The sequence below is a fragment of the Myxocyprinus asiaticus genome, chromosome 48 (assembly GCF_019703515.2).
Source record: "Myxocyprinus asiaticus isolate MX2 ecotype Aquarium Trade chromosome 48, UBuf_Myxa_2, whole genome shotgun sequence".
Classification (NCBI taxonomy): Eukaryota; Metazoa; Chordata; class Actinopteri; order Cypriniformes; family Catostomidae; genus Myxocyprinus; species Myxocyprinus asiaticus.
This window is the reverse complement of record NC_059391.1, coordinates 18,610,057-18,635,910: the sequence shown is the minus strand read 5'-3', so window position 1 is coordinate 18,635,910 and position 25,854 is coordinate 18,610,057. Positions and strand designations below refer to the sequence as shown.

The 25,854-nt window shown below is 40.3% G+C and overlaps 1 protein-coding gene across 4 annotated transcripts in view; it reads left to right on the top strand.

Annotated features, from left to right (window-relative positions):
* The window catches only part of LOC127437169 (liprin-beta-2-like), an 84,862-nt gene that overhangs the window by 53,495 nt on the left and 5,513 nt on the right, over positions 1-25,854 (top strand). Inside the window, exons 10-27 of one of the 4 annotated variants that reach the window (XR_007896542.1) lie at positions 2,167-2,199; positions 4,341-4,402; positions 4,520-4,595; positions 4,743-4,855; positions 7,865-7,932; positions 8,125-8,199; positions 10,522-10,582; positions 11,256-11,291; positions 11,735-11,873; positions 13,913-14,048; positions 14,713-14,835; positions 14,937-15,087; positions 16,114-16,225; positions 16,404-16,492; positions 16,587-16,709; positions 16,826-16,951; positions 22,953-23,141; positions 24,221-25,590. Coding sequence is in view for 3 of the 4 variants with exons in the window: in XM_051691910.1 (XP_051547870.1) it covers positions 2,167-2,199; positions 4,341-4,402; positions 4,520-4,595; positions 4,743-4,855; positions 7,865-7,932; positions 8,125-8,199; positions 10,522-10,582; positions 11,256-11,291; positions 11,735-11,873; positions 13,913-14,048; positions 14,713-14,835; positions 14,937-15,087; positions 16,114-16,225; positions 16,404-16,492; positions 16,587-16,709; positions 16,826-16,951; positions 22,953-23,141; positions 24,221-24,403 (1,895 nt within the window). In the remaining variant the exon portion in view is untranslated. The remainder of the gene's footprint in view (positions 1-2,166; positions 2,200-4,340; positions 4,403-4,519; positions 4,596-4,742; positions 4,856-7,864; positions 7,933-8,124; positions 8,200-10,521; positions 10,583-11,255; positions 11,292-11,734; positions 11,874-13,912; positions 14,049-14,712; positions 14,836-14,936; positions 15,088-16,113; positions 16,226-16,403; positions 16,493-16,586; positions 16,710-16,825; positions 16,952-22,952; positions 23,142-24,220; positions 25,591-25,854) is intronic. The other 3 variants (XM_051691910.1, XM_051691911.1, XM_051691913.1) reach the window with 3 other exon arrangements.

Genomic DNA, 25,854 nt, shown 5'->3' with positions numbered 1-25,854 from the left:
TATCTGTTTCTTTATCCTGGAGGTCTGTGGTTTATGTTGCTGAGGCCAGGGTAGTCCAAGAATGACAGGATTGTGTGGTGAGCGAATGATATAGAGACGTGTGAGTTCAGTGTGTATGATGCCCACTTGAAGGGTGATGTCTGTGGTGGTGAACTGAACATGGCTGGTCCCCAGAGGACATCCATATAGCGCTGCCACTGCCAAGGGAGATTCACAGGGAATTAGTGGTATCTCAAATTCTCTGGCTAATTATTCATCAATAAAGTTGCCTGCAGCCCCTGAGTCGAGCATGGCATGAGTGGTAAATGACTTATTTGCGATGGAAATAGTTATCGGCTCATCAATGCATGAGGTTACATGGAGAGGTAGAGAGACATTACTCACCGCCAGTTTAGATGGTTGTGCTGGTCGTACGGGACAGGTTGCTTGTAAATGTCCAGGTTGACCGCAGTATAAGCATAGGCATTGTCTGATGCGGCGTCCTCTCCTCTGAAGTCAGATATGCATGCCGTATTTGCATGGGCACCGATTCCTCAGCGGTGCATGTCGGCTGATAATTCTGCAGGGGAAGTTTAACTGGTCTCCGCGAGCGAATGAGGTTGTCAGTACGGATGGCAAGATCAATGAATTGGTCCAAGGTTCTCCTTTCATCACAACATGCCAAATCCAATTGCAGTTCAATATTTAATCCTCTTCGAAACAGCACTTTGAGCGTGTCATCAACCCATACATTCTGTGCAGTGAGAGTGCGGAATGACAGGGCATATTCGGCAGCTGTGTTTCTTCCTTGTTGGAGAAAGAGCAGCTGATTGCCAGCACTTTCCCTCCCTCGGGATGTTCAAACACCTCGCGAAAGCGTTGTTTGAAGTTGGTGAATGAAGCGAATTTCGAACCCTCGTTAGACCACACGGCAGTTGCCAAATCCAACACTCTCCCGGTGAGCAGCAAACATACAAAACAAAAGCGACTCTCCTCTGTGGGATAAAACGTAGGCTGTTGGCACACAAACATCAAGCATTGCACCAGAAATCCCTTACATTTAGAAGGTGTGCCATCAAACTTATCTGGGAAGGCGAGTCATGGATTGGCAGTGATGGGATTCGGTGTTGTCGGATTCTCCGCTGGATCTGGTTGAGGTGTCGGTGGAGACTGGTTTGTCGTGGGTAGGTGAAGGTTTTGCATTGTTTTCACCATCTCCTCTGTCAATGAGGTTAGCCGTTGTAATTGTTGCTGATGAACTGCCAGTACACCAGCCTGAGCGGAGAGTGCGTTGGAGAGCTGAAAAATTGCTGCTGGATCAGTAGGTGGCGAAGTCTTCTTTATCATAGACTCAGGAGAACCAGAAGGTAGAACCATTTGCAGCTTTACTTGTAAGATCACAGAGAATATACAACAGGCAGAGGTCAGTATCCAAAATGTACAGCAACGTAGGCAAATCCAATAATCGTGGTCACAAAACAGGCAGAGGGTCGAGGCAGGCAGAAGAGTATTCCAGGAACAGATCAAGGTCAAAAGGCAGGCAGCAGAGAATCAAGATGATAATAACAGGCAGTAGTACAAACACAGGCAGACTAGAATAGAAAAACACTCAGAATTGTTAGCCGGGGTAAAAACAAGACTTCACACTGAGCCCTGTGTTTGCAGTGCTTAAATAGTCCATGAAATGGGTTACAGGTGCATTGTTCTCAGTCCCTCTGAGGATAATGGGACTCGTAGTTTGTGAGAACAGTTAATACTCGGGTGATGGCACTCTCTGGTGGTTATCGAGGGGAGTGTTCGTAACAGGTAATAGGAGGCGGGACATTCTCATTGTAGTGAAAATTTGATTGGACAAAATTCTGTGTAGTTCAACATGAGCCACCAATATATTTCCTCCATTTTCTCTGAAGAGAGAGACTGTACATTTTAAATGCATAAATCTACGTAAGCTTAGTTTTGTCAACTTTTAGGAGTACAGTAGCATTTAGATGGCTTCAAATCTAATAAACATGGACTAAAAGTCACAAAATTCCATTTTGATTTCAAGGGGTCTTTGATGATTACTAGCTTCATGGGAGTGACGTGTGTGTTGGCAAGTGGTTTAGCGAGTGTTGAGATAACTAACGTGACTGTTTTGTCAATAATTGTGGCCTCTGTCCCCCTTCTTTTCACCGCTCCCTGTTGTAGAGGAAGTGTATAAGAGAAAGCTGAGAGACAAATGTAAGCCAACATTTCAAAGTCTCAGATCCTCCCATGCTATTACCAATTTGATCCAACTGCCTTTCAGCGCCTCTCTGTCAATCTGCATAATTTATACTGGCATGCTGTCAAGCCTGTCGTACGCATCCCGTCAATGGCTACCTGTGTGTGTGTGTGTGTGTGTGTGTGTGTGTGTGTGAGGGAGGTGGAGAGGGGGTTTTAAGTTCATGCTTGTCATCACACCCTGCAGCCACACTCATTGCTTTCACATGAGTCTGTGAACTAAACACTTAATTCAGAGAAACCTTGGAAAGAATCAACTAGGGATCATCTCACAGCTGTTGTTTTTTATGCCACTGCATTTTACACTTTATTGTGGGACTAAGCAGTTGATCTCAAAATCTGTCTATTTATTAACAGCTCAGTAGTAGGTGTAGCAACTAATTGCTGTTGACTCTGTGTCATCACAGAATTTGAAAAGACTTAAATATACAGTAATTAAAAAAAGTGTTAAAAATATAATTAATAGAAATACATATCAGTAATAAAATACAATGTATTGTTAAAATCTAATTAAATTATTAATAGTAAAAATGTGATAGAAATATTGAAAATATTGTTAAAAAAATTTATAAAAATATATAATTAAGATAATTAGAAAATACTTATTTGTAATCCTTTTAATATGTTGTTAAATATATTGCATTATAATGAATGATACAAATGCCAAAAAATTATAAATTGACTAAATATCAGTAATATGGCAAAAAAAATATTAAAATATAATTGACTTAAATTGACATAAATATCAGTAATAAAAATATTATTTAATAAATATAATTTAATTATAATTATAAAAAATATAATCAAGATAATTAAGTATTTAATCACAGCACATATTCACCAAAACGGTTTAATGGAAGTATTCCCTGATGGAATTCAAGCTGTTTATTATTAGCTGGTTAGCCCATGCTCCCCACCAGTTTAGCCAAGGTGGTGCAGCGTAATGCTGGTAAACCCTGTTTGCCTAAATCTCTGTAACTTTCGCAAGTTGTAAAGGATACCAAAAAGATAGTTGACATGACTGTTGAGTTATCGGTTTTCATCAGTGTCTTCTGTTTTTAAACAAGCCTGTCCATGATCTGATGTACAGAGAAGACGATGGAATATGTGCATCTAAACAAACACCTGCTTCATGTTTGGAGTACTAGACTTGCAGAACTGCAGTCAAGAAACATGCTCGCACTAATCCGCACTTTTTCTTTATTTATTTATCTTTACTGTGGTCCATTCTGATGATTGATGTAGATGTCACCACATTGTTTAGTGCAAGTCTGCTCCAAAATCTGTACCACGAGTGCTGTTAAACTTGCGCCGGCCCAAAACCATTGTCACGTCCATTCCAAGAGCACTCTTGTTTTGAACTTGTGCAGAAACCACTCTCATGTGACGTCCATTCTGCGAGTGATTTTAAATGTGATCTCATGCATAATGCAGTGCAGTGATTGGAAGGAAGCATTCCTTTCCTGTGCAAAATTAACCGCATTCCCCTTAGTATTAAACATAATGAGTGCTATCATTTTTTTCAATGATGTGCAATGTGCACATAACTGTTAACATCTAAAAAAAATTTTTTTTATGGTTTCATTACCCTTTAAAGATGAACTCAAATCTACTGCAAGCTAAACTGACTTTGGACACTTATAAGCCATTTGATACACCACAGAGTAGTGTTGATTGCAGGATGGGGTTGAGAGTGTTGACTATCTTGTCTGAATCAGAGTCAATTTGTCTGTCTTTCAAGAAGCACAAATCTCTGCTGTGAAGTCTTTATTAAATCACTGCTTGGCTGAAGAGCATGTGCAAACCTAGACATGCATGTACACACTTACTGAGAAAGGAGAGTGTTTCATCTGTCACTTTATCTTTTGCTGCTGCTGGCAATACCTTTGATCGGAAAGATCAGCACATGTCTTTCTGAACTGTTTTGACCTTTTTTTTTTTTTTTTTTTTTGCCTGGTTCACTTGACCAAATAATGTTTTTATCCTCTGCAGAGCAACCTCAACATCTACCATCTGTTTACTTTTGTAAATGTACTGCGAAGTAGTGTCACCCCAATGATGTACAGCATACATACTGAATTTTGGTCTATATGTTTCAGATCAAGAATTGCAGAGGCTACAAACTGGAATGGAGACATTAATAGCTGCCAATAACGAAAAGGTATGTAAGCATTCGTGCATGTTGCATTTGTTAACAGCTCAAAAATTGTTGGAAATTTTTGGTATTGTATTGTGGTTGTACCAACAAACTGAACATATAATCCATTTAAATTCTCAGGATCGCCACATTGAAGAACTCAATGCTCTCTTAGGCCAGTACAGAAAAATGAAGGATGTTTTGGCCCTCTCTCAAAGTATGTGAGAAACCTTAATGTGTACTTGGTAGATCATGTCGATCATAGAGCAAGCATTGCTAAGGTTACCATTGCAAGATGGATTTGACCAAAATTATCAGCTTATTTCAAATGTAGTCTTTATTCTGTGTCTGTCTCTTCCTACAGTGACCAATAATTCTTTGCTGTCTGCTAGCAGTGAAGAGGATCTAAGTGGCAGTCGAAAAATCAGAGCCCTGACCCATAAAGCATACTCTGATATCATCAGATCAGAACTACCGGTATGAAAATGAAACTGCATTCACGGCGATATTTACAAATTGTAACATTTTAAATAGTGATACTAAACATTTAGTGTGACATAATTTGGAGTGGGATTCAATTTCTTTCATACGCAGGGTTCGTACAAGGTGCTTGAAGTGAAAAATATATTTTATAGATACTGCTGTGGCGGATTTAACAAGTATGAATCCTTGCAACTATCAGTTTTAATTATAAATTACTCTCCAGAGTGAAATAATTATATGAGATGTAAAACGTTCTTAGAATTGAATGCAGATCAATGGAGAATTCAGTTTTGTGAGCCGTCTAGCGCCCCCTTGTGTAAAGAAAGCTTTGTGTCTCAAACTAGGTTATTTCTGACAACATTTGGGTCAATATCAAAATATGTTGACAAATATGTCCCTTGACTTTTTTAGTAATGAAAAAGATTTCAAATAGCGAAAAAAGAAAAAAAAAAGAACAAAAAAATCTAAAAAGGTTTCATTATATAGCCTAACCTTTAATGATATGAAATGGCTTGACTTTGTTTCGCATTTTTTTTTAGAAAATATATTTGAAATAAATTGCCTGAAAAAAATCCTTCTCCCCTTCATCTGGTACACCACTTCTTTAACGTTTAAAGTTATTTATGTATTTATTTTGTACTTATTTTTAATACAAGCATTAGTGCAAGTCCGAACAAGTGTGCAAAAAAGCTAAACAAAATTATTATTAATAATTTTAATAATTTAAAAAGAATGTTTGACACTTGATTTCATGGCATTGGTGTTATAAATGTTTAAAAAAAAAAAAAAATTATGTTTAAAAAAAAGATTTTATACAAAATTTATGGAAAATAATTTTTAAGGTCAAAGTTCAGAGGCTGCTTAAATATGCATATAGTGACTTCACAGCATGTTAAAAAGTTATTAATTCACATTTTAACTGTAATATTTTCACACACACACACACACAAAAAGAACCTAATTGAACCCTCAAAATTTGTGTTAACTTGCTAAATAATAAAAGAAAGAACAACATTGTCCTTTATGAATAAAAATAATGTCAACATGTTATAAAACGTTTACCCTCAGCATTTATAGGCGAGAACTGAACAGAAGATTGCAATATTTTGTAAGTTGGAAAGTCAAAATTTTTTGAGAATGACCCATCTGTAATTTGGGTCAGTTCCTCACATAAATCTGTTGTGGGACTTTAGAAAACATGGAACACGGCACATGAATCATGTGGACTACTGTTTATGGACCCAGTTATTCACTTTAGTTGAAAAGTGAAGTACGTTTTAAGGGAGCACACTACAATTGCACATCAATTTCATGAATGAACCAAGCATCGTTACTGTGAGAATGTGTAGTTAAAGATGCACATTGAGATATGTTGTACTTGTAATAAGTGGTGTTTTATAAAAATAAATTAACTGAATTAATACAATATTTTTTATTTAAAATGAACAAATAAAGAATTTGTTTTAGTGACATCTCGAGTGTAGTCCTTGAAAACAAATAAAAATGTGCTTGAAAAGTCCTTGAAAGTCCTTGAATTTAACTTTGAAGCATCTGTACAAATTCTGCATACAAGTTCGATTTCAGTTGGACTAAAGCAATAATTAGTCTTTTTAAAATGTCATGTACTGCAAATGCTTTAGTCCAATTGAAATCGTACCAGTAAGATTTTTGGAAAGTCAGACTAACAGACCTAGGTAACACGATTGTAGTTTGGCTTCTTCCAGCATGTATATACATTAAAGGGATAGTTCACCCAAAAATGAAAATTCTCTCATCATGTACTTGCCCTCATGCCATCCCAGATGTGTATGACTTCCTTTCTTCAGCAGAAAACAAATGAAGATTTTTAGAAAAATATCTCAGCTCTGTAGGTCCATGCAATGCAAGTGAATGGTGATCAGACCTTTGTAGCTCCAAAAATCACATAAAGGAAACATAGAAGTAATCCGTAAGACTCCAGTGGTTAAATCCATATCTTCAGAAGTGATATAATAGGTGTGGGTGAGAAACAGTTCAAAATTTAAGTCTTTTTTACTCTAAATCTCCACTTTCTTAAAGTCACATGTGACTTTTCACTTTCACATCTGAAAGTGAAAGTTAAAGTAAAAAAGACCCATTTCTCACCCACACCTATTATATCGCTTCAGAAGATATGGATTTAACCACTGGAGTCATATGGATTACTTTTATGTTTCCTTTATGTGATTATTGGAGCTACAGATGTCTGATCACCATTCACTTGCGTCGAATGGACCTACAGAGCTGAGATATTTTTCTAAAAATCTTTGTATGTGTTCTCTACTGAAAGAAAGTCATACACATCTGGGATGGCATGAGGATGAGTAAATTATTTTTTCTTTTTTGGGTGAACTATTCCTTTAATCAGACCACAATTGGCATCTGCATTGTGCGCATGCTCCAAAATACAGACGTGACACATAACGTGTATTTTAATGTTGTCATGTATACTTGGACAGACTGTAGCTTGACTATGCAAAAAACTGCTGTTGCTTGATTATAACTTTGCATGTAAATGTAAAAAGCAATATTATTGGTCAATATTACTTTTCCTCACCCAATTGGCCTTGGTGATGTCAGAAAAGTCATTTTAGATGCAAAGAACTGATGAAAGATTATTGAAAGCAAACATTTTTCTCATTAATGTGCAAACAAAGCAGGTAACACTTTATTTTACAGTGTCTGTGTTACACATATTACATGTTGTTGGTATTATTAATCACTATAGTAATAACAATATGTAAGTACAAGCAGCTCTACAATATAATTACACAGTAATTACATGTATTTCATTAGTTTTACTCAGTAACACAGTAACATGAACACTGTCAAAGTGTGACCAGTAAGTAAATAGGGTCATTTTTTATTTAAATGTTTTAAGTCACTAACCTTTGGCCAAAATTGTATTAGAACCTATTCAGATGTGTTAAATCCCTTCAATTGCCTAGTGAAAACATTTTCTCACTGTCATTTTACTCCTCACAGATGTCTTCCAGAGGTCCATCATCACTGCTGGTCTCTCCTCCATGTCTACAGAGGGATCTGGACTCCAGGTGAGCGAGAGGTTGTATTATTAACAGTACACTGATGATAGCAGAGTCTCGGGGCCCCAGTGGACTGCTGCCCTTTAAGGCAGGAAGGAACTGCTGTAAACTCACTGTCCCAGTCATTCACCCAAGTGAATCTGACTTTGTCAAATCTCTCTCTCCCTTCCTTGTGCTCTTTTATGATTTTCTCTGGCCCAGCTGTCGCAGTATACAGCCCTCCATGGAGACCTCTGTGGTATCCATTGGCGAAATGGGCTTTTACAACAGACAATGGCAAGTGGAGTGTGTGTGTTTGTTTGTAAGCACGGTTTGTGCTAGAATAAAAGGAAAGTTCACCCCAAAATTAAAATTCTGTTATCATTTACTCACTCTCATGTTGTTTCAAAGCTGTGTGATGTACTTTCTTCCATGGAACACAAAAGGGAACGTTCAATGTTCAAGTGCCTCAGTCGCCATTTATTAACTTTCATTGTATTGTGACTCCAGCCAGGCTTCCTAAGCAACCAAATTGGCCTGGTTGCTAGGGAGAGTAGAGTCACATGGGGTAACCTCCTCGTGGTCACTAATGTGGTTCATTCTCGGTGGGGCGTGTGGTGAGTTGAGCGTGGATGCCGCGGTGGATGGCGTGAAGCTATGTCTCCGTGGCAATGCGCTCAACAAGCCACGTGATAAGATATGCAGGTTGGCAGTCTCAGACGCGGAGGCAACTGGGATTCGTCCTCTGCCACCCGGATTGAGGCGAATCACTATGCGACCACGAGGACTTAAAAGCACATTGGGAATTGGGCATTCCAAATTAGGGAGGAAAGGGGAAAAATCCAAAAAACAAAAAACGTTCATTGTATTGAAAAACATGCCATTAAAGTGTATGGTGAATGAGACTAACATTCTGTTTAACATTTACGTTTGTGCTCCACTGAAAAACGTAAGTCATACAGATTTGGAACAACATGAGAATGAGTAAAAGATCACAGAATTTTCAGTTTTGTATGAACTATATCTTAAAGATTGGCTTTCTAACATAACAGCAGCCTTGTCGAACTTTCATATCACAGACTCCTCCACCAAGTCCATAATGAGGATTTGTTTGGTATTGTAATGGGACCTCTTGTGCCTGAACTTGTTGCTCCAAGTTCTTCAATCACAATTGATTAAAAAAAATTATTTTTCTAACATAGCAACAAGAACTAGGGATGTGCGCTACGACTAATTTGACTGTCGTTTAAACGGAAGTTTTATAAACCGACTAGTCGACTAGTCTAAAGAGAAACCAACCATCAGAAAACAGTAAAAATGTTTTTATGCGACCCATTTAAAATACTTAATCTATTCCAAATCCGATGATGAATTCCACTGAAAAGGGGCATTTATCTGCGACGTGCTCGCCTTGAATTATGATCACTGTACATTAAATATAGAACATGACATGCATTCACTGAATCAACGTTAGCGAATATTTAATAGACAGATTTATTGAAAACAATTGAATGAATAGTGCAGGATCAATGGAACAACCATTAAAAGCCTGTTCTAAATGGAAATCACCAAGTAAAAGTTACTTAACATATTAAAACAGTCAGGACATTGTTGAAAATAATTAACAGGTAAGCCAGATCTATGAGAGAGAAAAATAATGTGCTGAAAAGTTGCGCATATTTCACGACGTGCAGTCGTGGATTAGCCATTGATCTAATATGACAGCTGTTCGGTAAAGAACGTCAACCAATAACAGTTAAGATGTAAAAAACAAAAAACAAAAGTAGCTATAGGACAGAAAAAATATGCCTGTGATGTAGCCTACAATAAACCTAATGTATTCTAAACATGCCATGCACACAGAATAAAAGATAGTTTAACACGTTAAGCAGTTGGCACCTCGTTGAAAATAGTCTTCTTAATCAGCAGATTAAAAAAAATGCATACCTAGTCTAAAACAGTTATTTTCTAGGCTACTAACTCAAAAGCATAACTTTTTTGATGAGTAAAATTAACACTTCGACATGGTCCGGTGAAAGACGGGACTTGGTGGCTGTCCTGCGCTTGAAAAAGCCTGCTCAGCGGAAAATGCACAGATGTAAAGAAGACTCAAATGTGAAAACATCCTTAGGGACTTTCAAACATTTGGAAAGCCGGTTCCCGCACCACCGAAGTGATTTCATAAATACTTTGCTGAGTTTGCTGGTCTAGCAAGAGGACATTTTCCTGTGCACGCCGTGAGTGAGACAGGGAAGAAGCACGCACAGCCTCAGGTGAAATTAAACTCTGTATCTGCTCCAGAAATCCTCTTATTTAAACAATATTTGTATTATTAATTCTATTTAAAATATGTAACATTAATATGACAGTAATTTAAGTGCAGCCTCTGTAAAAATATAAAGCCAAAGGTAAATGTGTAAAAATTATCAGTTTAATGGGGGGAAATATTAACCGACTAGTAATTCCTGTGTCGACTAGCAGCATCCGAACCGTTTAGTCGACTAGTCTCGCACATCCCTAACAAGAACCAAGTTTGCGTGTTTTGGACAAGCACCACTTTCGTTTTCTTCAAAAACGTCAAACCAGGTTTAATCTAATGCTTCATGGTTGTGTCCTCAGGTCGCTGCAGCGAATGCTGTCCACTAGTTTGGAAGAACTCCAAAGTGGGAGCTTACAGATGGTATGGAAACTAAACATTATGTTGGTCTTTATAATTATGGTCAACTAACACATTTGATTAAAGGGGCACTCAGTAATTTGTTCCTAATTAAAATAGTTTTACTCTGAAAGAAATGTAATTTTGAAACATTTATATAAATAATTAGCACTTACAATACATGAGATATAGACTCCAGTCATATCAATAACCTTATAAAAGCTGTTTTATTACTACATGGAGAGGGTCCCCTCATGGGGGCAGCCATGTTAGAATCACATGACCAGCTAAATACTTCGCTTAATCTTAGTAACCGCCCTGTTATTGGACACCTACATTCATGGATTAAATTAATCATGGCTCAGTGTGAATAGTGCATTTTTAAAATGGCATCTTTAACTGAAAACTATTGTGTTTGAATGATGCTGCATCCACTCTGCTAGGTTTCAGTGTAAGTCCAAGATGACATGCATAAAAAATGGCTTGAGTGCACCTTTATGAAAATCCTTTTCTCAGTGTTCTAAATTTAAATATCTGTCCACTTAACTCATTTGCTTTGCTTTGCCCAAATCTCTCTAATACTTGACTTACAATAACAGTAGTTTCATTCATTTTGCCTGTGTTTCAACTAATAATGTGATTAAATTAATGAGTGTGTGTGTATGTGTGTGTTTTTCTACTATTGGTTTTTCTTAAGCATGTTGTGCACCAACCAGTAGAGCCTGTATCAGAGGTACTGTGCTACAAACTAACATTAACCCATTACCTAAAGCAAATACACTCTCTACAGACACAACACAATAACAAAAGCTTTCTCTGTGTAGAAACAAGCGTTAATTAACATTGTGTACAAAAATCTTTCTTTTTGGCCGGCTAGTTATTTTAACAAAAAAGCTATTTTTGAGACAAATGTGACACTTTATATTACAGTGTTTTTTTTTTTTAATATGTATTATTATTTATGTAGTTACATCAGTAAGTAGTGAAAATACTATAAAGAACATTGTAGATATTTTTTTTATGCTACCTCTGATTACACTGTTAATTTTCTTACTGAAGAAGTTTTATTTGTATAACTTGGACACTGTAATGGAAAGTGTTGCCAACAGTAACAATATTTCTGATTATAAAATGTTTAATTGTTGAAAGAGACTAGTAATCATATTTCTACTACAGAACCGATATAATCCAGATAATAAATACCAGACCCTCCCTGGCAAGTTTTGTCAAACAGAACAGAACGGAGTGAGACTACAGCCGTGTTCCCCTCTGCAACTGTCTCCAGATGAAAGTGAAGACAGTGAATTCAACCTAAGTAAGAAATTATACATAACTGCCTACAATACTTTGTGCCAAATTCTTTATTATTATACCAACTCACAGAGGTCTCATGCATCTATTTTTATTTTATTTTATTTTATTTTATTTTATATTGCACCATTTTAGGTGACACCAATGGCAATAAGTTAAATTTTTATATAACTAATTATATATTATGACCAATTAATAAGTAAAAAAAAAAGAATAATGAAAAAACTAACAAGTAGTTCTTTAAATGATTTTAAAAAAATAAAACATTAGACTAGTAGTACAGTCTTCTAGCAAGCAAAGGGATCTGGGTTCAAATCCTGACCTATTAGGCCTGTATATAATTAGTTTCATATAAACCAAGCAAAAATGTTATAAGAGTTTGGAGCGATACGAGGGTATGTAGATAATGACAGAAATTTCACTTTAAAGCAAATGATATGTGGAAGGTGCAACTTGATGCAAACTGAGCAAATGTAGACATGTGAATGCATGATTTCTGCAACAGTGTTTTAGACAAATACTTTTTTTTATCTGCAGTTAATTCAAAAACGTAATTATTAAGTATATACAGTATATTAACTAATATGTATTTGGAAGGTCCATTTAAAATTCACTTAATTTTAATTCACCCTCAAAAATCTGAGGAGGCATTTGGGGCATTTTGTTTTTATTTTTTAATGGGCATGATGCTTCTGCCAACTCAAATAATTTATGTTTATCCCATAAAAATTTTTTTTACCTTATTATTACTTTGTAGCTTCAATTGCCATGTCGCTGCTGTTATGCTTGTTTGCTCTTCCATTTCATGAGCTCAACAGACTGTACTCTTACTTCTTTTGTCCTCCGAGCTTTTCAAGCATAACAGCTTTGCCTGGGACTTCTTAAACCGTGCTTTTCTGCCTTTCTTTAACACTAAGGTATCTTTGCATGGGCATCTGTGTTTTTTCTCTTTACTCTTTCTCTCTGACTAATCCCTCTCTCTGGCTGTGTGGCTGTCTCCGCACACGTTTCGCCTCTCTCACTCCATATGAAGATCGCTGCCGAAGCGCCAGCGCTCCAGCTTTAGGTATTGTCCTCTCAATCTCCAGTTAGCATGCGACCACAGAACACACTCTAGCTGTGTCATATTGGATTTAACCTAAGCTCTGCTATCCCGATTCTTTAAGGCGGAAAGCAGAAGAGTCTCTCTCTCTCTCTCTCTCTCTCTCTCTCTCTCTCTCTCTCTCTCTCTCTCCCTCCCTCCCTCTCTCCCTCCCTCTCTCTCTCTCCACCCCCTTATAGAGATTATAATTAGTTTATATGAACCTTGCTCCTTTAAGTTTAAACTGGTGGTATGTGTAAATTTAGTAAATTTAATGTGTCTATCTGGGAGAAAATTGGGCTTCATGTGCATTTAGTCTGTGCTTATTATTAAAATTCTCAATTTGATTTACCCTGCAGGTTTATTTGGCAACAATATAACATAATGCATTTTTGGTTCTTTTAAAGGTGAAGTGTGTCATTTCTGTGCCACTAGTCACTAGTGTCTCCAAATGGAATTGCAAAAATAATGACTGTTTTCAAAGAGGTGTCCTGAACACTTCTCCCATCTTCCATTGTTCGGAGAGTCAGACAGAGAGTCCTGCCCCAAAATTACACCATTGGTTGAGCTAATGCTGCTGTTTAGGGCTTGTCAGGTTGCTCAAACAAACAATGTTTTGATAGTGCACAGTGCTTAGAATTTTTGGAGAAGTCAGCTTATGAATTGCTTACTGTTGTCTGCATATAAAACTGGCATATGAGAAAGTGTTTTAACATGGAAAAAAAATACACAATTCACCTTTAGGCAACTCCAGTTGGCATGGTTTCTCTGCAGCATTGTGACATTAGTCTGTGCTTTTCTTTTCTTTTCTTCTGCTCTCTTGCATGGCTAAAATTTGGCCTAGGACCACAGAGAAAGCATGATCAGTTTGCGGTTGGTGGGTACAGATAGAATAAACTGTATTCGGCCCAACTATTGGTAGACGTAACAGTTTAAATAAGTGGATTACTTCCTGTTAACAGGAAAGACAGAGAAAGCGGATGACTCTACACAGTCTGATATTTCGCCCATGTCGTCTGGGGTAGACTCAGGCCAGCAGTCCCCTGTTTCACCAGAAAACAAGAAACATCAGAAAGGCATCAGAAAACTGTGGGGAAAGTGAGTATTTGTTCTCTACACAGTCAACATACACTCAAAAGTCTTTTTTGTTGTTGTTGTTGTTGATGATGTTGTTGTTGGTTAAAGACAAGTGGAAATTTTCAGAATTTGACTTATTTTTATAATTAAATAATTTATTTATCTGACAATAATGTAGGGCGGGACTTGATTTTATCCATCAGGATTTGATTGGATTTTGGAAATTATAATATTGGGTAATATTAATTCTTCCTGTCTACACGGCATTGGTTATGTCAGCAGAAAAGAAAAGTTGATTCAGAAATGTATTTGCTTTTGTTCTGTAGAATAATGTACACAGATTAAAATTTGAGGAAAATCAGATCATTAATTATTTATTAAGCTTATTATAATGAAAGATATTAATTAAGAAAGTAAATAGAACCAATTTAGATTTCACTTTAAAATTAGTAAGTGTCGTATTTAGAGTGAAACTAAATTTTCATAAGGAACAATGTAGGACAGGATCTAATCCAATGGAATTTGATTGGATCATAAAAAGTATGCTGTCATATTATTGGGTTAGAAAGTTGATGAAATATTGCAAACAAAAAAAAAAGTTTTTTTTTTTAAGAAAATAGGGTACATTTTGATATCATGTTAACTTTCGTCATTTCCTATCAATTCATTTATCTTTGACTCACAGGATCAGGAGAACACAGTCGGGCAGTCTCCCTGCAAATGGTTCTGACTCTGAGTTCAAGAGAGGGGGCTTCAGATCCACAGCCGGCCCTCGACTCACCTGCCTGGGCATTGGTGTTTCTTCACGGTATCTTTTCAGCTACAATGAGATCTATTCTAAAGATGCATACAAACACCTTTCATTTTTCATTTCATTTCATCCCCATCATTATATTTTGTGTTCTGTAGTGAGGCGAACGCCCCCTTCTCGAAGTGGTCATGTGACCAGGTGTGCGCGTGGATGGAGGACTTTGGGCTGGGTCAGTATGTGAATATGGTCAGACATTGGGTCACAAGCGGCCAGACTCTCCTCTCTGCCTCCTCGCAGGACATCGAGAAGGTGAGAAATATGCAGCACAAAATTTTAACGCACTAGAGAGAAATCACACTTTGTTGTAATAACACTTTTTCAAGGCAGTCTCCACTTTATAACACACTGGGTAAACTCTTAACCTTCTACAGTAGATTGTGATATTGTAGTGGATGGCACGTCTTGAATGCATTGATTGTTAATTTCTGTTGAATTCTTAAAGGATTGCATTCTTTATCTTAAAATACTTTCTCCTATCCTGGATAAAGTTACTGTAAGTAGGTTGATTTCCCCAAACATCTAAACACTGTAAATCTATGTGGTGCTATCAAAACATTGCTCTGTTTGTTTGAGCATCCTGACCAGCCCAACGTGCTTTTTTGAAATCTGTTTTTTCGACCAATGGCAGATGTGGTGGGTGTTTAGGGAACCTGTCTGAAAAAATTAATTAGTTTTGCAATTCCGTTTGGTGACGATAGAGGCCAAGAAAATGCACACTTAATCTTTGTGAATATCTTAATTTCATTACTACAAGATTTCACATAATTCAAAGGATTTCTTCTGGAATTGCATGACTTTTGGGGTAAAGGTAAAATGACATATAGACTAACATCCAGGTTTTACCAATCTAATATCCTCATGGAACACCTGGCCATTCCCATAAAATTATTTGGCTAAGCCTTTCACTTCAGGACTTTGTGGTGCCACTCAAATCCTGGTTTGCATCAACTTGTCATTTAAACTGCAGTTTCATGTAATTGTAGGGTTCTACTTGCCAGACCAGCTTTAACGTCGGTTCCACATTAGTCATGCTGTCCAATTTAATAATTTGCTCTGTCATCAAACATGCCATTAAACAATTTACTCTGCCACCAAAAATAACAAATATGTAGATGTTCAGCTTTGGTCTCCAGGCAATCAGATCATATAGTAGTTTTGAATAATTTTCATCAATGGTTTGAAAATATTAGCATTTTGCATTCCTTGATAGCAATGTAAAAAGAAAATATTCTACCTGCTACAGCACCAGCTTTAATTCTGGGTTGATTTTCACAGGAACTGGGAATAAAACACCCCCTGCACAGGAAGAAACTCCAGTTAGCTCTGCGCTCCTTCAGCACCAAGATGACTGAAAAATCTTCAGAACTGGATCATGTCTGGGTCACACGTAAGTACCCATGAAGCAAAACTACAAGACAATGTCTTTCAGTGCCATGTAGGTGTAGTACAAATGAGTGTTTCCTATCAATAATCTGCCGCGTTCAGCAGTTGCGTATTACAGATTATACTCTGTTTGATTAGATTTGTTACACTCTGTATAAAGACACTGTGTTATTTCTTAACAGGCTGGCTGGACGATATCGGCTTACCGCAGTACAAAGACCAGTTTAGTGAAGGACGAGTGGATGGCAGAATGTTGCAGTACTTAACAGTGGTAAATATCTGTGTTGACTTCCTGTAGTGCCTTGCTTTACTACTGTTGTTACATTAATATGTGATTAATATTGCTGTTTTGGGTTTGTTTTCAGAATGATCTACTGTTTCTGAAAGTCACCAGCCAGCTGCATCATCTCAGCATCAAGTGTGCCATCCACGTCCTGCATGTGAACAAGTTCAACCCCAACTGCCTGAAGAGAAGACCTGGAGATGAGGTGCGAATGAGAGAAAGGGAGACAAAGAAATAAAGAGACGCATCTACTTTTTAACTTCTCAGATCCTTGAGATGAAGCTCATTATTAAATGTTATTTTGTTCATGTGTCTTGACAGAATAAGACGTCTCCCTCTGAGGTGGTTCAGTGGTCCAATCACCGTGTGATGGAGTGGCTCAGATCGGTTGATTTAGCAGAATACGCACCCAACCTGAGAGGTAGTGGAGTGCATGGTGGACTCATAGTGAGTGACTCAAATAAACTTTTTCAGTCAGCTCTAAGAACAAATTATTTTGTCATGCATGTGCATGCGTATAGAGCAATGGAGGCAAAGAATCTGTCATTATTTACTCACCTTCATGACTTTTATATAAAAGCTTCTACAAGGACAAAAAAAACATCCTGGTTACTTTCGTAACCTCCGTTCCCTGATGGAGGGAACGAGACGTTGTGTCGATGTAGTGACACAAGGGGTCACTCTTGGGAGCCAATGGGAAAAAAGGCCAATGGGAATTGGCAAGTGGAATTTGCATGCCACTCCCCCGGACATAGAGATATAAAAGGAGCTCGTATGCAACCACTCATTCAGGTTTTGTGCTGAGGAGCCGAGACAAGGTCCCGGCCATTTCAGCAGGTAGTTCAGTGTTGTGGCAAGAGGGACACAATGTCTCGTTCCCTCCATCAGAGAACGGAGGTTACGAAAGTAACCAGGACGTTCTCTATCACTAGGGGTCCCTATACAAAACACCACGACTACTGAACTGTGTTACGTGGACTAGCGGTGCGAGATGGGCGGACCTCTGTGTGCCTCATAGCCAGCGCACCAGGCCGTCACGTAACCATCCCCAACGCTCTTATGAGCGTCGAACGGTCCTTCAGGAACAAGTCGACTGCCCAACAAATAGGGACAGGCTAGCCCAGCCGTGGCCTATTTTCCTCTTTTTTTTTTTCTCCCCAAAAAGAGTGGAATTTGTTAACTGACTGGGGGCCATAAATGTCTACGTTGGGGGGGTGTCACTCCCAAGGGGAAGACACCACGGAGACCACACCCCGCCCAGAGAAGGGGGGGATATTTCAAATGGAAATACGTCACATGGTCTTACCAAGTCTTGTCGGAATATGTCATGTGGAGAAGTCGCCTGGTAGGACCTACCCGAGGGGGGAGGAGTTTCTACAAGCATGGTGACCGGGGGCAGAGGGGCCTCTGCCCAAGGAAGATGCAGTTTACCAACAGGGAAACAATTTAGCTGAAGATATATCACATGGGGTCACCTATGGGGAACCAGCGCATGTGGAGCACCTACCCCAGTACAGGGCTTAGTTAGCACATGTACTGGGCCGGCAGTGAGTTTCTCCACAAACTCATCTGCCACAGGGCTAATGAGGAAAATCATCCAGGGATCACAACTTGTGAACACGACTGGGAGTCAAAGGCGCACGTCTTCACCTCATGGGAGGGGAAAGGCACTATACACAAGCGGTACACCCGGCCAGCTGTCCCGGAACTTACCTGTTCAGACCTGACAACACACGGGGTGAAACTGGCTCAACCCGGAGATTATAGAACCTCGCAAAGGTGTTATCCAATGCTCTGCAGATGTCTGCCAAAGATGCACCACTGGTCAGGGCCCAGGAGGCCGCTACACTCCTAGTAGTGTGGGCTCGTAGCACCACGGGGGCGGCATGTCCTGAGCGTGATATACCATCACGATGGTGTCAATGACCCAGTGGGTGATCCTCTGTTTGGAGACAGCGCTTCCTTTCCGCTGTCCACCAAAGCAGACAAAGAGCTCGGAGCTTCTAAAACTCTGCATGCGATCCAAAAAGATGCGTAAAGCACACACCGGACACAGCAACACCAAAGCTGGGTCTGCCTCCTCCTGGGGCAGCACTTGCAGGTTCACCACCTGATCCCTAAACGGGGTTGTGGGAACCCTGGGCTCATAGCCTGGTCAGGGTCTCAGGATCACGTGAGAGTTGCCCGGAACAAACTCCAGGCACGTTTCGCTGACAGAGAATGCCTGCATGTCCCCTACCCTCTTGATGGAAGTGAGCGCAGTCAGGAGGGCAGTCTTCAAAGAGAGTGCCTTAAGCTCAGCTGACTCCAGGGGCTCGAAGGGGGCTCCCCGTAGACCCCGAAGGACTACAGAGGGGTCCCATGAGGGGATGAGACGCGGTCTGGAGGGATTCAACCTCCTTGCGCCTCTCAGGAACCTGATGATCAGTTTATGCTTCCCTAAGGACTTACCGTCCACTGTGTCATGGTGTGCCACTGTAGTGGCTACATACACCTTCAAGGTGGAGGGGGACAGCCGCCCCTCCAGCCTCTCCTGCAGGATGGAAAGCACCGATCCGACTGCGCATCTCTGGGGTCTTCGCGTCTAGAAGAACACCACTTAGCGAACAGATGCCACTTCAATGCATACAGGCGCCTCGTAGAGGGAGCCCTAGCCTGAGTGATCGTGTCTACTACCGCGGGTGTTCAAGGGTCTTCCGCGTCCCGTCCAAGGGCCAGACGTGGAGATTCCAGAGGAAGAAAGAAGGTCCTTCCTCAGGGGAATTCGCCGGGGGGGTCTGTCGCGAGGAGCGTGAGGTACGAGAACCACGTCTGGGTGGGCCAGTAGGGTGCTAGTAGGACGACCTGCTCCTCATCCTCTCTGACCTTGCACAGGGTCTGTGCAAGTAGGCTCACTGGGGGAAACGCGTATTTGCGTAGTCCAGGGGGCCAGCTGTGTACCAGCGCGTCTATACCGAGGGGTGCCTCGGTCAGGGCGTACCAAAGCAGGCAGTGGGAGGATTCCCGGGAAGCAAACAGGTCTACCTGTGCTCGACCGAATCGACTCCAGATCAGCTGGACCACCTGGGGGTGGAGTCTCCACTCTCCCCTGAGCATAACCTGTCGTGACAGCACGTCCGCTGCGGTGTTGAGGTCGCCCAGGATGTGAGTGGCTCGTAGCGACTTGAGGCGCTGCTGACTCTAGAGGAGTGTGTGGCAGCCGCTCTGAAAAAGTTTCAGTGGAACCGCTGTTTTCTGTCTGAACGCCTTCAGACAGTTCAGCACCGACTGTGCGCGCTTGTTCATGAGGTGCACCGTCATCGAGACTGAGTCCAACTCCAAGCCGAGAAAAGAGATGCTCTGAACCGGGGAGAGCTTGCTTTTTTCCCAGTTGACCTGAAGCCCTAGACGGCAGAGGTGCCTGAGCACCAGGTCCCTGTGTGCACAGTAACTCTCGAGAGTGAGCTAGGATCAGCTAGTCGTCGAGGTAGTTGAGTATACGGATTTCCACTTCCCTTAGCGGGGCAAGGGCTGCCTCTGCGAACTTTGTGAAGACACGAGGGGACAAGGACAGGCCGAAGGGGAGGACCTTGTACCGGTACGCCCGGTCCTCGAAAGCAAACCGCAGGAAGGGTCTGTGTCGAGGTAAAACGAGACGTAGAAGTACGTGTCCTTCAGGTCTACCACGTGAACCAATCTTGATGCCGGACGCTCGCTAAAATGCGTTTTTGTGTCAGCATCTTGAACGGGAGTCTGTGGAAGGCCCGGTTAAGAACTCGCAGGTCCAAGATTGGCCACAACCCACCGCCTTTCTTCGGTACGATGAAGTAAGGGCTGTAAAACCCTTTCTTCATCTTGGCTGGAGGGACAGGCTCTATTGCGGCCTTGCGCAGAAGGGTCGCGATCTCTGCACGCAAGGTAGTGGCACTCTCGCCCTTCACCGAGGTGAAGCGGATGCCGCTGAACCTGGGCGGGCGCCTGGCGATCTGAATCGCGTAGCCGAGTCAGACAGGTTGGAAAGCGCAAGCCACGCGTCCAAACTCCGGGCGAGGGGGACCAAGGGGATAATCACGTCGGACGTACCAGTGGGTGGGGCCTTGCGGCGGGGCGGAGCCTGAGGCGCCACATCATGGGGGCTTGAGCCCCGTGGCCGTGCTGAGTCCAGGGACATCGAAGCACTTACCTAGCTCCTGATACCCACCATAAGATTGGTCGAGGAGGGGGGAGGAGGAACATCATCTCCGCAGTCCGTCGGAGCCAACCCGGTGTGGGCGTGTTTGTGCCACAGCTGGGTGCGCAGGGGCGGGGGCTCCGCCGCTGGAGAGCCAAACCTGCGAAAATGGGACGGTGGATGGTGGTCGTGACAATGGCCTTGCACACCTGACATGTGACCCAGAGAACAAGGAAACCACTCATTTGTTGAATTTTTGGGTACCGCAGCCTCTTGGGCATGTGGCAAAAAACGAAACAAGAGATTCTCCTCCTGGTCCTCCACCGGAGGATGGAGTGGTCTGTCTACCAGCTCCGTAGAAGCGGATCTCCTCGTCCCTGGGTCGCCCATCTCAGGGGCGCTTTGAAGCCTTCCTAGGGTTCTTGGCGGCCGGCCTTGAGATGAGTGGTGTCTGCTTCCTGCGGTGGGCAGTGCCATTGCTGCAGGATGACGTCCTTGGCGACGAGCAGACGGGGTGCGGGGTCTTGAGCCGCACCGGAGCAGTTCCTGCATTAATCCTGGTTCAGAAATACCCTCGTGCAGCTCTTTTAGCGCCTTGTCTTGGTGAACTTGCAGGAGAGCCATGGCATGCAGGGCGGAGGCGGCTTGTCCAGCGGCACCGTAGGCTTTAGCTGTCAGGGACGATGTAAATCTACAGGGCCTGGACGGGAGCCTCGGGAGCCCCGTCGTGTTATCGCAATGAGGAAAAGACCCATCCACAAACGATGTCTCCACGTGGGCAGCGCCCAGACATGTAAGACAGTGATTGTGGCCATCAGAAGCAGAGAGATAATGACCGCAACCAGGAATAACACACAAACGGAAAGTCTTTAAAAAGATGTTCCATGTGTGCCGCTCTTTTAGAATTATAATATACTCTTTTTAGAATATACTCTTTTTGTTATTATGCCGAAGTGCCCAGGGTCGTTCTCTGCACTCCACGGGTGCAGAGGGGGAGAAGCTGCTGAAATGCACCGTAAAATCCAGCAGATGAGGTGAATGAACTCGTGGATGAATTCAGCTTCAATGAATAGAACCGCTCGGCTCCGAAGAGAAAATCTGAATGAGTGGTTGCATACCAGCTCCTTTTATACCCATATGTCCGGGGGAGTGGCATGCAAATTCCACCTGCCAATTCGCATTGGCCTTTTTTCAAAGATCAAAGGTGTTTAGGGCTCCCAAGAATGACCCCTAGTGTCACTACATCGACACAATGTCGAGAGAGTGACAGATAGGGAAAGTGCTATTAAAGCACCTGTCACCTGTGCTATATTCCAAGACTTATAAAGACATATGATATTAAATTTGATGTTACATAGAAAGAATAACAGCAAACAGGTTAAAAATAATGACAGAATTTTCCTTTTTGTGTGAACTACATGTCTGATTCTTTGACCATTAGGCTTTACTCACTCTTTTTGCCTGCATACTTGTGATTATTTTATACCATGAGATTTGTTGCTTGTTTCAGAACATGAAATCTATGAGATGTTGAGAAATGACCAAATAACTTTAAAGGAATCGTTCACCCAAAGATGAAAATTCTCTCATGATTTACTCATCCTCATGCCATCCCAGGTGTGTTTGACTTTCTTCTGTAGAACACATGTGATTATTTTTAGGAGAATATCTCAGCTCTGTGGGTCCATTCAATGCAAGTGAATGGTGGCTAGCACTTTGAAGTTCCAAAAAATCACATAAAGGCAGCATAAAAGTAATCCATACGACTCCAGTGGTTAAATCGTTATCTTCAGAAGCGATATGATAGGTGTGGGTGAGAAACAGATCAAATTTCAAGTCCTTTTTTACTATAAATCTCCACTTTCACTTCCGCTTTTTCTTCTTCTTTTGTTTTTTGGCGATTCGATTATTTGTACATATTGCCACCTACTGGTCAAAAGTGGAGATTATAGTAAAAAATGGACTTAAATATTGATCTGTTTCTCACCCAAACCTTTTATATAGCTTCTGAAGATATGAATTTAACCACTGGAGTTTTATGGATTACCTTTATGCTGCCTTTATGTGCTTTTTGGGGCTTCAAAGTTCTGGCACCATTCACTTGCATTGTGAGGACCTACAGAGCTGAGATATTCCTCTAAAAATCTTCATTTGTGTTCGGCAGAAGAAAGAAAGTCATACACATCTGGGATGGCATGAGGGTGAGTAAATGATGAGAGAATTTTCATTTTTGGGTGAACTATTCCTTATATAATTAAATTATATATTTTAGGCTTAAATCTTGTCTCTTTTTTCCAGATTCTGGAGCCTCGTTTTAATGCAGATACCCTTGCTTTGCTCCTGAATATCCCACCTCAGAAGACCCTTTTGAGGAGGCACCTGGCAACCAACTACAACACGTTGGTGGGCTCTCAGGCTCAACAAGAGAAACGAGAGTACATGGAATCATCAAACTACACACCACTCACCACAACAGCAAAAGTCAGGGTAAGAAATCCTTATCAAATCAATTAACTCAAAATTTGTCCACATAAAAGGGTGTGTTTATATTCGCTGACCAAATCTTTAAAAAAAACCTTAATACATGCCAACCTTACACCTCAGACTTAACTTGGAAGCCCTTAGACACACAAATATAACACATACAAATAGACACTTTTGCATTTAATCTTAGTCGATGCAGCATATGCATTTTTACGCTTAGATTTTGCTTAGGCAAAAGAAGAAATGTGCTGAGCGAATGGTCCTTCTTTATAATGCACTTACTAAGCACAATGAAGCTTTAGAGGAAACATTTAGTTCACAGTCTAGATTTAGGGTGTTTAGCCATCCATTCATTTTTTCTTGATAAGAGAAATAGAATGTGTATGTTTAATACATTGCTTCTCCAGAGAGATAAATTCTTTCAGCAAGGGAGGACATAGGATCTTATAATGCTGTCCTAGTGTCTCACCTTTGAGTGCTATTCGGAGTAAAAGAGTTACTTTTAACTATGATGGTTCAACATCAGCACTAGGGGTGTAAAATGTATGAATGCTTTGCAATGCAAGCATTATTATTACTATTGCTCATACTTAGGGTTAGCGGTTTCGAAAAAACTTAAATTCTTAAGTACTTAATAAAGCAACCACCTAGAACACCATAGGAACCACAAAGCAACACACTATTAACCACTTAGAACACCTTAGCAACTGCAAAGCAATGTAAAAATGTAGCTACTACAATAATGCATTATTTATATTAAAATTTCAACATTCAAAAAAATGTTATAGTGATTTTCTGCTCTGAAATATTTCATGAACAAGATATTGTTCTTGTGTAGAGTAAAAAAGTAAGCCATATTGATGTCTGATTAGTTCTTTTGAGTCAGTTCTTTTCAATGAATTAGTCGAAATGGTTCACAAATCAGTCTGATTCATTAGCAAATCAGTTTTCAAATCTGTATCCAGAAATCACAAATGCCTTAAAAGGTCATGGAAAGTAATTGGTAAAAAAAGGGTGGGGACCCTGCAAACCGAATCATGACAAAAAAAAAAAAATAAAATTTTATCTTATTTCTTCCTTAGCCTCGTAAAATGGGTTTCTCCACTTTTGGGCACCGTAAGAAATGTGCTGACGACTCTACAGACTACATCTGCCCTCTGGACGCATCCCAAACCCAGGCCTTGCTTAACGGGGCCAACCGGCCCTACAGCGGCTTCAGGGGCCTAAGCCCTATCTTTGACAGGGACCCAGAGAGACGGGAGCAGGTGGGACCTTTACAGAACTGACGCTGTTGAGCTTGCTGCCAAAAAACCCCCATATCCCACCAACCGCACCAACTTCTAAATGACACCCTGGTTCCTTTCAGTGCCATTATCTAACACCCCAGCATCCCTCATTTACGTGCAAAAGTATGGACACTACAGAAAGACACTCAGTGGAGGGCATGAAATGTATTTGGATCCAAGGGTTTAGTACTGTATTACTGACATCATCTTCATCTCACCAAGGCAAAAGGGTTTAGTCTCAAATACTCTCTGGTGCCACTTCAACTGTGATGGACAGTTGGATATTTTCAACGAAATTACTTTGTATACATTTTTATGAATCTTAAAAAATATATATAATAAATAATCAGAGATTTATCTAACAAGTATTACATTTTTTATAACCTTACACCTACTTTGGACTGTTTTAAAAGACAGTACGTACAATAATATGATGCAATATTTGCATACAATGTACTGTATTTTAGGGATTTATTTAATGGTATATTTATATGTTGGTGAATTTTAAGTACACATCCAGAATACTTCTGAATTCTGAAATGTTCAGTGCATTCTGACCGACCTGACTTGTGGTTATTTTCTTACAATGAAATGCACAAGACTATTTTTATAGGTAGATGTCATGCCTCTTCAGTTAAAAAAGGACACCTTGTCTCTTGGACTGTAAACCCAAAATATTGTGACATAAACCTCCTTAATCATTTTGATATTAAGGTGTTGTTGTTTTTTCAGAACATAGAAAGAGCATTATAGGAACCCTTCCACAGACAGCTTACTGGATGATACAAGATAAACAGCCCATGTAAAAATTCACAACATAATTGAGAACGCAAGTGTCTCGAGACGCGTTTCTTTAACCTGACATACCATCTATACAATTTTGCACTCTTGTGCAAAGCTCCTTACTGTACCATTCTGTCATCATTTTCCTTGATAATTGTTTTCTCAGCTGTATACTGTACATGACTTAATCCTCTTGCAAAGTCAAGCAACTGTCTGTAATCACAAACTTTGCAGAAAGACATTGACATGCATGATTTACCAGCATTACTAACTAACTGGCTGTCATCCATGCATCTGACTACCACCAAACGCCCATTTTCACAATGTGAAGAAGTGTATGACGGGAAAGGATCATGCACTTTAGGGGAAGGGCATATGTCCAGGTACATTCTAATTTACATTTTATCTTCACATTGCTTTTACTCCAAAACGTCCTGAACATTATTATCATTGCTTCTGCTTAATGTCCTATCTATTAATAAAAACACATTAATTATACGCTCAAAATTAAATTGTCTTTTTTATTTTATTTTCATATACACATTTTAATTTCATAACAAAATTCCATCAAATTGAATTTTAACAAAAATAAATTAATAAAAGTTTAAATATGAAGGTTTTTTTTATTTTTTTACTTTGTTAAAGTT